The 12,404-nt window shown below is 39.5% G+C and overlaps 1 protein-coding gene across 2 annotated transcripts in view; it reads left to right on the top strand.

The window, feature by feature from the left end:
- Window positions 1–2,724: 2,724 nt before the first annotated feature.
- tp63 (tumor protein p63) overlaps window positions 2,725–12,404 on the top strand; it is a 33,577-nt gene continuing 23,897 nt past the window's right edge. For both annotated transcript variants that reach the window (XM_085347239.1, XM_085347238.1), the window contains exons 1-3: window positions 2,725–2,933; window positions 8,199–8,333; window positions 10,884–11,013. In XM_085347239.1, coding sequence (XP_085203365.1) covers window positions 2,881–2,933; window positions 8,199–8,333; window positions 10,884–11,013 — 318 coding nt within the window. In that variant the 5' untranslated portion in view covers window positions 2,725–2,880. The remainder of the gene's footprint in view (window positions 2,934–8,198; window positions 8,334–10,883; window positions 11,014–12,404) is intronic.

Here is a 12,404-nt window from a genome sequence, read left to right as displayed (position 1 = left end):
TGGACTTTTTTAAACCAAATTAGAACTCAATGTCATTCTAAAATTATGAGCAGTTAAGCCTAGCTTTACTCATTTTAGAAATCGGATCAGCAGACAAGCAGCAGAACGGCGGATCCTCTCAATGATTCGGTCATATCACAACACGGTCTCACATTTGATCATTTGGTGTTCACATCCGTTGGTGGTTTTTTGTAGAAGATCGTGCACAATGTAGCGCCACAACTAAGCGCAGTGTTTGTTGCTGGCTCTGATGAGGCACTGGGGTTAAATTTCCATCTAAAATTATTTTTCAGCTTGTTTTCAGCTTCTTTTTTTTATTTTTAAAATTATTTTTGAAGAAGTGGCTGAAAGTCACAGCTCAGTCACATCTGATGTAACTTAGTGTGTGAGTGAGTTGCGCATATTGTTCTTTTATTTGCTTTCTGCTTGTGAACTTATGTTTTTCGGGTGTTTCTTGTTTACCCGCTTTTGTGGCAGGTTTAGATGTGAGCATCATTAGGAGCCTCCAAGGCTACACGTGAAAGTGTATTTATGTCGTGTCATTCATGTAGCGTTCATAAACTACACCCATAAATTGAAGTTTACGTTTTTTTACTCGTTCAAAATATGAAATGCAGTTAAGGAAAATATTAATAAGTATGTGTCAAAGCTTAGGTAAGTTAAACCCAACTTTAAAAATTACACTCCTGGTGATTTACCGTTGGGGAAGCCCAAAACCTCCTTTGCTGGTGCGAGTTCTTTGTTACACACAGGAAATACCCTAAATATCCCGAATGTTAACACTGTCGTTTTAGGTATTTACCCCAGTTTGCACCTCAAAGACAACAACAGAAGTCAGGATAGGTAAACCTAATATATAGAATTAAAACTGTCACTTGGAGATGGCAGTGCTGCTCATCCACTGTCTCTTAGCTGGTTGCTCCAGACCGAAGTACATCAACACAGTTTGGATGGATTAGCAAGAAATGGTGTCTGGAAAGTCACTGGTCCATGACAGAGTAAGGCCATTTTGACAGCTATGAAATGTTTTGAAATATTGTTAATATGAGTGAATTATTTAATTGTTTTCATAGCTGCTAAACTTGCCATCGCTCTGTTTTCATCGATGTGAAGCGAGTGTTGTAGTTGCTTCCGTGAGTGCGTTGATGTCTTCATGCTTTCCAGTTTTTTTGTGACCACGCTGATTCATCAGCTCAGACCCTACACTGCAATGCATGTGTATTTTAGGTTTACTCCAAGCTTGCAGCAGTATAAAAGGAGTGGCTAATGGCAATCATGCAACTATTTATACAGGTGCACCTGTTCAGCCTTTCTAGGGTTGATGGGGCTCTTTTCCATAAACTAGTCAGTACAAAACAATACATAGCCTACAGTAGAATAAAAAAAATACTTCTTGGCTGTTCATTGAATTTGTCACATTTAGAAAGAGATGGTCATTCAGGCTTCAAAAGACTGGAGTGGGAGATTCATGAGTGGATATTTATTGGCGGGATTGTAATGTGACCAATTCTGGGTTTGTTTTTACAATAAACCACAAAATGTGGTCCTGAATGCTTGGGTTCAAGGTAGTTACAGGTCTCTCAGAAGTCCAGTTACCTTCAACTCAAATGCCCTGGATGACTGAGAAAGCACACAGTCCGTCACCAAAATGTGACATGCATCACAAAAGCGTACGGGTTTACTTGATGAGTGGACTGTCCAGATGTTCTTTACACTGAGAAGCAAACAAAGAGGGTGCTTCATTCATTACGAACTCAGCCGAGTGTGAAAATGCTGATATGAAACCTTCCAATACAGTATGTTAAAAATAGCGGCCGTGTGTCCACAGTGTCTCGTCACCAGGTTGGCACACAGTATCCGCTGTATCAGTGCCGTGTCTCACAGGTGCACCGCGGGCAGAGAGAGGCTCTATATCTTTATTAAAAGTACAAGAGAGCAGCATAAAGGTTTGTGTTCCCTGGATACACCACATCTATTTATTATCATTCCTCCTGCGGTGACCCTTCCTTTTATTTTAGCATACTGATTCATCTGCTGTTCATCTCTGAAAACCACACAACACCTCTAGGTTTACATTGCCATACTGCTTGGCTAAGAGGGTGGTTGAATTGGAAGTATGTGCCAGGATGTGGCACGATTTCAGCGTTTGCCTAAATATGAGTTTATGTAGGCTACTGTAATGATGAAGTATTTTTATCTGGTGTCTGTTTAGGTTTAAAGGGGATTCTCATTTTTAGTTTTTTCACGAGAACAGTCAGTTCTTGACCTAAGAGTTTGTTTCACTTCCTTAAAATTGCTGAATCGGCACACAGTGAACAGTTGCTGCTATTTGGGGCGCGTTTGTGGAAATATTCAGCGCGCCCGAAACCCTCTCAGTATTCGCTGAGAAGCGTGACGCAACAGACGTGCTCTCGGGCCGCAAAATCCGCTCGGGAGTCTGGGTGGAAATATCAGAACAAGGCCAGAGACATAGATGGAGGAGTGGGGTGTAAGTGGGGAGCTTTTCAGGATAGTGGCTTCCTGGCGTGTGGGTGTTTGTGTGTTGGGGTCAAATGTAGTTGCTTGATATCTATATCCTAGCAACTGAGAGTGAGTGATATCTTGTACAGCTGGAGCAGGGGATTGGTCAGAAAGAAGGCACAAGCCCCGCCTATTTTGGGTAGCCTAAGAAAAAATACCTAAATTCAAAACATCTCTCAAACTTTCTGCACTCTGCACTGTACCCTCCGGCACTTTAATCCAGGCCTGGTTGTGTTTTTAACTGTATTTTTTTTTTATTGTACTTTAATTGATTCTCATAGCTCAAACACAGCTATTGATCCATTTATGACAAGCTGATCATTCTGAAGCTTTCAGCAAAGTGAACTCTGGCATGACAACATGAATTCACCTTACACAGCTGTGCAGTATTACCCTGAGTTTCCCTTTCGGCGGTAAGTACCTAAAGGTTGTTGAAATTGATGACCTATACTCACACGTACTTATAGGGTAGACTGTATTGAGGTCATGTTTTTTTGCCTAATTAGTTAAACAATATGTGTTGCGTGGATTCGAAGTGTAGCTATACTCCTTCATAATGAGCCTTACATTAAGTTTAAAAGAATGATGTAGGACTTGCTGGCTGGGAATCTCCCTGCTCCTGTTTGACCCGCGCTGCAGTTCACGCTGTCTGGAGGTCCAAAACGGCCTGAGAACAGTTGTGTCTGCCTGGATCCTCAGCTGCTGCTGCTCGGTCCTGATATATTTATAAGGGCAGCATACTTATGGCAGCAATGCATGTGTAAAGGGCAATCAGGGCTGAAGGCAGGCAGATTACATGACATCTGGAGGTCCTCTTCTGGAGATTTTTGAACCTCAATGGGAGTGCATGTGCTAGTACTGTAGCTCTATAGGCTTTGATAATTGCACATGTTTTGCACCAAAACTACCTACATGAGTGTTTCTTCTCTCATTCTAAAATATTTAAATTCTTTAAATTCTTTGCAGATTGGATGTGTTCTGTGTGCTTTTTGCCCCTTTAAATTTACCATCACAGCACTCTTGTAGTTGAGTTTAACAGTTACATTTGTAATTTTTTTTTTTAGTTTTTCTGTTTTGCTTGATGACATTTTTGACCGTTCTGGCTGTGGCACAAATTTGAAAACAATGTAACTGTTTTTGAAAAGGGATGAAAAGTATCTTCCTTGGCCTGTAAATCCCTCCACCTGTCTTGTATCCTTTGCCTTCTACGCCTTACCTTCCCTCTTGCACCAGATGATCAAAATAAAAGGAGGAGAAACTCTGGGGCTTTCTATTGTTTTTCACTCGTGTCCCTTTTCCAGCCTCGGCTGACGGATGAGGGGGAGAAGGTCTTAGGCCTTTGAAAAGTGATTAATAATGACACTGGAGAAGGACCCCGATCGGCTGGGCTGTTTGTTTTGATTGCATTTTCATCGGTCGGTGTGCACAACCTGCCAAGAGACAATAGCCATCCCTGTTTAGTGCTGACCTCTGCCCCAGTCTCGTCTGGAGGCGCTGCACTGTGTTTAAGTGGATGCTGAACAGCCTTTGCCTCGGGCTAACCGAAAACCTCTCAGAGTAACCAGACACCCAAACGCAGACAAAATGCAGCCAGAAAAGGGACAAAGCCCATCTTGAAACTTCGTTAATAAAATAAAACTGCTTTGAAATGATGATGAAAAAAGATAGAATATTGCATTTATGTGGTATGCATTTGAACGTGGACATGTGTGCCTTATTACAACAATGAAAATTTTTTTCTTAAGCACAAAGTAGTGCAGGACATCAGCAGGGTTAGGCTGCAGATCTTCTATTTTATTCTTCCATTAAACTGTTTTAGTGTATTTATAGGCTTGGATGGCTGTACACGCAGAACCTGATAAACAGCTTTAGTTCTGGATGCTGACTGGTGATCAGACAATACCAAGAAGCAAAGCTCAAAAGTCTTTTGGACAAGTTAATGGGATGTCAGTTAAACTAGTTCTTCTGTATTTTAAAAGAAAATTAAAGAATGAAATGGAGTTAATGTGAGGCACAGGTCACGTGGATGACCACACCTAAATCCTTTCTCCTTGAACACAGATGACAACTCACCTGCTCTACCTGCCATTTACCTGTTTTTTTTGGGTTTTTTTAAAGTCATCCTTTGTGATTTTTTTTCCCCCTCTTTGGCACGTTTCCTTCAAACTCCTCGTGTGCTCTTGTGCAGGCAGCTAAGCCACCAGGTTTTGATTTGTGTACTGCTGTAAATGCTTTCCTACAAAAGCGTGTTGGCGCTGTTCAAAGTAAAAAAAATAATAAAAATAAATCAATCACTATTTTGACATCTACTCTGAAGAGATACTGCTGTGATTTGGATGTATTCATAACAAAGCAACATGTTGATAAGGATGAAGAGATGGCTTTTATGAATCAGTAAGCCCTAACATAATGGATCATTTCAAGAATATCACAATTTATTTTACTATTATTCTTTACAAATTATTTATTTATTTATTTTTTGCTCTTTAATCTTCAGTGCTTCTGAAGAAACCGTATAAAATCCTGAATTTAAATGTATGGGACGATGTTGCAATTGCAAAAATAGTAGAAAAAAATAAGCATTTAAAACCTTATTCTGGGGCAAATTCTGCATTTTTAAAGCAGTTTATATTATATTATGAATTACTGTGAAAAATATTAATAACTCGGATGTCGATGTCACATGTTTTCTGTTGGCTGTACAACAATATGCACAAATAAGTTGATTAATTTTTTTTTAATTCGTAGATTTAAAAAATAAATAAATCTTGGCATCTATCTGTTGTCAGTTTAATTCCTTCTGTGACTTAATGCTTAGTCTTTAGCAGGAATGAGTTCTTAAGCAAAGGTACTAACAGCATATTGTCAAATAATGCCTTAAAAATTTGTTATGGAAGTACTGAAGGTATTTAGTGTTATACTTTTACACGTTTTATCCTTAGACTGTTAGTCTGGATGAACTGAAAGGATTTTACACTGTAATTGCAAACATGGATTTATTGGTACCTTCATTATGGCCATAGATGAATCTTTAGAAAGTCTTTATGCTCTTTATCTAGCGATCTTTAAACATTTAGCCTGCACAAAATTGATGTGACACAACAGATAAACAATCGCTGCCATCAGTAAATGTCATCTTAGTGTCTGTAGGCTGACGGCAGTCAACGAGGTGCACTCTTAGATATTCTTACTCATGCATTCATGTAAAAGGAGGATATCTGTGTTGCAGTTGGTTTGGGTGGGGCTTATTGCGTACAAGTTTGTAGCAGTTTTCATTTTCATTTTTACATTAACGAAACGTTAATGTAACATCACATTTGCTCTCAAACATTTTCAACAGCTGCCAATTTGAGAGTGTACAGCTGTAAACCACTGGTCCGTTTGAGTTCTGCAAAACTCATATTTTAGGTTTTTGTTATATATAAAAATCAAATGCATTCGATTTGCGGTGAACTTATTTTGTAAAGGTGCTAGGTTGCACTCACATGTGAGTAGTTGACAATATTTAGCCAGTCAGAGAGAGATATACAGTATGCTTTATTCTTTTTAACATTCATATCTTTAAAAAATATATATTTATATTTTCATTACAATTTAAACACAAATCATAAACAAAAAGACTTTTAAAAACTGTAAAACATGTAAATATATTAAATTTGTCTGTTCAGTGGGGTCCAGTTGGTGTGTGTGGGGTCTGTGTTAGCAGTGTAACATAAATTTAGGATCTAGATGGCAACTATGCACACTGTGACTTTTTACATAAAGTAAGAGTACATACAATGAAATTAAAAATTAACAAATTAATAGCAAAAAAAGCAGAGAAGAAAAATCTGCTGGATTTGCTTGAGCATTTTCATATATGCTCTGGATCATAAACCCATGTGTATGCATATAAATAACAATATGTGTATATCTATTTAAAGAGCCCTGTGACTTTTCATAAAGATTTGAATAGTTGTATATTTATTGTTATTTGTAGATTGAGCTCTGTCTGCTTTCCTCATCATAATAATGATAAGTATTACCCCTCTGAATAAACTCTAAATACATTTTGAACTTTTCAGCTTGACTCAAAATAATTCTGCTTCCTTAAAAGAGCACAGAATGTCCAATTAGAGGCAATAAATTAGGTTATAGACTATTAATGCAGATGTCAACTATAGCTGTGTGAACACCTGAAAAACACTTTCTATATTGTTTTATTAACAGTTTGTAGTTTTCCTTCCCAAATGTGTTTTATAGCCACACAAAGTTGCCACATACTTGAGTACTTTTTTTCTCATCATCATCGCATTTAGCAACATTATTTTGGCCGACTTTCCTCACGTAGTGTATATGGTTACTTACTTCGTAACACCATTACTTAAATATTGTACAGAGGGGCACAGCGTGCTGGAGGCGCTCTGCTGCTGAAAGGGCAAATCGTTACCGAAAACTATCCGACATAGGATGCGAAAAGTTTTAAAAGTCCCAAAATGTAGTTTTAGTTTTCAAATCTTATGTTAAGGTCAGATGCCACGAATGGCTTACAGGCTTCCCCAAAAACTTATATATTTAGGTTGGTTACAAGTTTAAAACAAAAATCACAAAAACGCAGCTGTGTGAGGAACCGTCCTTGTTAGTAGACTGGTTTAAAGGGGTGCGTGCTATTTTTGCAGCGGATCGACTGACCTTGAGACATTTATTAAATTCTTTTCTGGCTTTATTAAATTATTTACGTTACATTTCAGGTGAAAGAGGTCAGATGAACGATTTCACTGAAGCATTTTGGAGTTTCGGTTTGCTGCATATCGTGTCAGTTTAATTATTGTGCAGGTCTGATATACATGCAGCTTTTTATACAAGGCGAGCTGAAATACAGCTTCCTTGCAAGCCGCTGTAATTTATGATCAATCCAAGCTTTGTCGTGGTCCTAATGTTGCAGAAACATCTAACTTTACTCTATTAAATGTGTCTGGGCATGATTAATATGTAGGCCCTAATCTGTGACATCTTACCCATAATAATTCTTGAGCTTTGCAAAATAAATTCATCTCAGCTCTCAGCGCTCCCTCATATGAGCCTCCTGCATACGTGAAATTATTTGCTTCATTAGATATGCCTGTGTTTGTAAGACAGGTATTAATATCATTCATCACAGCGTTGGGGAATTCCAAAACCTAAAATAGTGCCAGCTTCAGATTATGGCCGCCCCATCGGCCTCCCTCCCGAGCTCGCCCAGCTGTACGCATACCACAAGTTTTAGCGGTGCTATCATATAGACGTTGGGGGGAATTCCGCCTGTCTCAGACTGCAGCGTGCGCCACTTCAGCAGGAACAATGGCGGGCAGAGCTCTGAAGCAGGTGTAATGTTTCAAGGCAGCAGGTCAAAGTGCCTCTGTCTGAATGGTACATAATCACCATTATGTGTAGTACAAATATTCAACATTATGTAGGCTGACTTCTTCACAATGGAAGTGCTCTTCATGAATGGCTGCCAGCAGGACTCCTCCTCCTCCTCCTTTATCTCCACTGGCTGGGTGGCCGCATCTTAGCACAGCACATCAGCTTTTATGTTCGCTGACTTTGCAACTATAAAACGCTTCCCTTTAAAATAGTTTTTCAGAAATGGCAGCTGTAAGTGAGCAGGAATGGGTGTAATAAAATGATTACAGCTGATTGATGGTGTCTTTCTGCAGACTCAGGGACCCTTCAGCTCGTCTGTCCTGGAGAGAGGGCTCATTCCTCACCACCATGTCCCAGAATCAGGCAGCACAGACAACTGACTTGTTCAGCCAAGATGTGTTCAACCAGCTGTTTGATATGCTCGACCAGTAAGTGAATACTGCCAAAAACAACAAAACAAGGAAAAAAAAAGGCCATAGTGAAATATTCATCTATGCACATATTTTAGATATTTGTGCGTTAGTTTTCACTTTGGGGATTTTTTTTTCTTCTTTTATGTGGAAATTATAAACCATGTCAGCTTCTTTGCCTGACTTCCTTCTCACTTGCAGCAGTTATCCTCACACTTTAGTTTCTCTTTTTTTCTAGATTTGAATTTATCCATGTTTATGCCCCTGTGTAAAACTTGCCTATGGACACAACAACGTTATTTTCAGCCAGTGGGTAAAAGGTGGACTTAGCCACCGTGACGTCACTCACTTGTTTTTGGGTTAGGATAACCCCCCATTGTTTTGTTTTGTTTTGTTTTTTAAATCAGAAGTGATTGTATTTGGACAGGATGTAAAGCTAACAGTAACAAACTGCACAAATAAACTGTAAGAATGTGGGAGAGATACATAGATACCCTCTAATAAGCACTAATTAAGAGGCTACTAAAATACTAGAATTTCACCAAGCAGGACATAATTTCTTGTCAGTAAAGGCAGCAAAAGCAGTCCAGTTCATTAACTCTTTCAAAGTGGCCACATCCGTGGATAATTTATAAGAAAAAATTCACCCCCTCAGATTCATTATGGACTCAGACTGCAAGTTTCTACTGTAATGTTGGACTTTTTAACATGGGCGTCCATAGGGACTAACTCACCGACGGAGCCTCGAGTGGACATTAGAGGAACTGCAGTGTATGTTGACTTCATTTACCAGCTGCACTTCCATGCAGGCAACTATACACAATTTTGCTGAAAACTCCGAATGGTACTCGGTAGTTTTTATGACAACCGCGTGCTTCGCATCGACGGATGATGTCCTGGGAAATCTAATCTCAGATCTGGTCCAGGTCATCAATGAGCTCCAGGACAGTCTGGTGCAGCCTGACAGCATTGGATGGATCATCACATAAAGTCCCAGAGGTGTTCTACTGGATTTAGGTCAGATGAGCCTGGTCGATGGTATCAATTCCTTCGTTCTCCAAAAGCTGCCTATATTGTACCGCATGAGGTTCAGCACTGTAGTGCACCAAGAGGACCCGAAGACACACTGCACACTGCGCCTCCTGCTACCAGCAGTGATACTGACCCTAGCCAAATGCAAAACTAGTGGAAAAAAACCATCAGAAAAGATGTGGAGGAAAAAAATGTCAGTGGGCTTCACCTGTAAAACCATTCCTATTTTGGAATGGTTGCCCCTGTAGTGTGCCTATTGTTCAATTTAATTTAATTCAGTTTTATTTATGCTCTGCTACTCTGCTACTTAACTGACCAGATCAGTATTCTGTCAGTATAACTTCTATACTGATATTATATCAATTTCAAGTTTAACTGACTTGATTCTGTATTCTGATTAAAAATTGTTCATTTACGGGTTTTTTTTAGCAGTGTACTTTTTCTAAAAATGTTCATATCTGGAAACAAATTAGTTTCAATATTCATTTATTTGTCAATAATAACATCAACATTATTAAGGACTCTGTTATTAATTGTATAAATATACAGTTAACTTGTAAAAGAATTAATTTACAGTTGTATTTTAAAGTCTTGTTCTCTGGTGGCTCATTTGTCCCTGTGAGCTGGGTCAGTGTAGCTCTTATATATTTCAGTCAATAGCTAACATCCTGAATTCCTTTTGTATGTGTCAGTTTTATTCCTGTGTCATATTTCCTGAGCTATAGGTCGACTTAAGTAAAAAAAAAAAAAGTCTCACTTTCCTCTCTCCCCCTTGTCTTCTGTTAGCTCTGTCTGTCTCTGCTCTGTTCACTGGGTGAGCAAACAGTGAGACTTTGCAGAGAGGCAGAGGGCACCGGTGCAAGAACAAAAGTCAGAGAGCTTCTGCTGCTAACCCTAACTTTCTCCCAGAGTAATAATTTTACATGTATCACAGCATGAAATCACAGGACAGATGAGAGAGAGGAGGGAGAGAGACACATAAGCCTGATCAATTTCACGCCCACACCACAATCTAGCCAAACTATCCCACACGCTAACGACATGGTGAACCTTGAAAGTTTACCCAGAATTCATTTTTTGAAGTCTGCGCCAGTGATTTATCAGAAAACGGATAAAACATCCGGCATGCCAGTAATCGATTCTGTTCCTCTGCGTTACAGACAGTTTATTCACACCGATGCACGCAGCTACACACTGCTATAAACAAGAATTTAGATTTGGACTCTTGGAGTGGGTCCAAAATTGATTTGAAATCAGTTCTTAACAGAGCTTAAATGGGTTTAATATTTAATGTGAATATCTCCTGGACTGTAAGTTATGAAGGCTCAAGAATTCTAGAAAATGTAGCACAAGTTAAAAACAATCACTGTGTACTCCAAAAGCTAAAAATATTCATAGTATGATGGGTCAATAAATTCATTGAAATCCCTGTGAATAAAAATCAGCAGATTCTGAGGGGGGGTGTATAGAAACGTTTCTCAGATTTGGTTTATTTTACATGGAACGACCCATTAATCTGTATTGTTGCTGTTTCAGATCTGCCATTCATTCAGTCCAGCCCATCGAGCTGAACTTCAGCGACAGTCCGGCCGACGGGTCGGCAGGAAACACCATTCAGATCAGCATGGACTGCATAACCATGCGTGAGCCGGATGAACCGCTTTCTGTAAGTACATGTGAGGTTTCAGTGGGAAAATAAATGATTTACTTTAAATTCTGCTGCCTGAGAACAAATAATTTATAAAAGGAACAATACAAGTAACCTATGACGTGCTCAGGATTGTTTGAGCCCATTATTTAATAATGCACAGTGCAACCAGTAAACTAAATAACCAGTTTTACTGCCTGTTTTTTGGTTCAATACTCACAGAAACAATCAAATATTTATTTTTGAGGGCTATTATTTTTTAACCAGTAAATTCCAAGGCCTTCATCTCATGCCCCAAAGCGGAAAACCATGCTTCTCCTTAAATGACTCACCATTATCTCGGTAGCTAATTATTTTGTGCATTTTTCATCATTTATGAGCTGTATGCTATCACTTTCATTCTGAGTTGATTGGATTCACAGTGTAAATTACATATGTTGTAAAACACAGAACCTCCTTTCAAATTACCAATGGAATTTCCCTGGGAAGGTTAAGAGAAGGTGGTGCAGAGTGGTTCCACACACCGGTGAAGAAAGGTCTGTTTTTTCCTGAGATGTTGTCTGTAAGCTGGCGATTTTATCTGATTTAGCCTGAGCTGTGCTTGACCTGGGTGGCTCCTCTGAGGCAGGTAGTGAGTTGATGGTAGCGCGCGCCTGTCACTGTCACATGACGCATCCCTCTTTGGACACAGAAGGAGTTCAAGCTTGCAACATCTTAGTACAGATAGTCTGATTTTTCCAGTTTCACCACATATAACAAGACGCAGCTGCAGTGGAAGGAAAATTATAGAAGAATTTTATATCAGGAAACGTGTGAAACCCACCTTTGCAAGTACTGCTTCTCTGCAGCTGCTTGGCTGTACGCTTTTCAGGCATCAACACAATCAGCTAACTGCTAATCAAAGCTCTGTAAGAAGTCCAGCATCCATGAGAAGAAGATTTAAAAAGAAGATTGGTGAAGTCAGGCTAGTTCAGGTGTAATGATTTGCTACCTGCTGGTTTGCCACAGAGCTACGGTTAGGCTGATATAGTCACATTTAGCAAAGAAAAGATGGATCATGAGGGTTGAACCGTTATCAATAAAAGGTTCTATTGAGGGTCTGCCCCACTTTAGAAGCCCCAAAAAGTTCACATCCCACACCTCACCATATTTTTTGGTGAAAGAAACGATCGGGGCTGAGTTTTAGTTAAACAAAGTTCAGCTCAGTTGTGTCAGTTTCACCCATCTTTTCACCTCGGTCTTCTCTGCGTCTCACAGAGAAAACGCTGAGTTAAAACACAGGTTTGTAAATCCATGTTTGACCTGTAGCACGGGGCATGTCCTTGTCAGCTCTGCTGCTCAGCGATGATGTGCACGCTCCCCTCCCAGTGCAGGAATGCCGTTGTCCAGCCAGGGCGGGAAAAAAATAG

This window comes from Diplotaxodon limnothrissa, linkage group LG23 (assembly GCF_057381915.1).
Source record: "Diplotaxodon limnothrissa isolate DT_005_m linkage group LG23, D_limnothrissa_male_GT1.1, whole genome shotgun sequence".
NCBI lineage: Eukaryota > Metazoa > Chordata > Actinopteri > Cichliformes > Cichlidae > Diplotaxodon > Diplotaxodon limnothrissa.
Note: the sequence above shows the minus strand (reverse complement) of the source record. Positions and strands in the feature narration are given on the sequence as shown.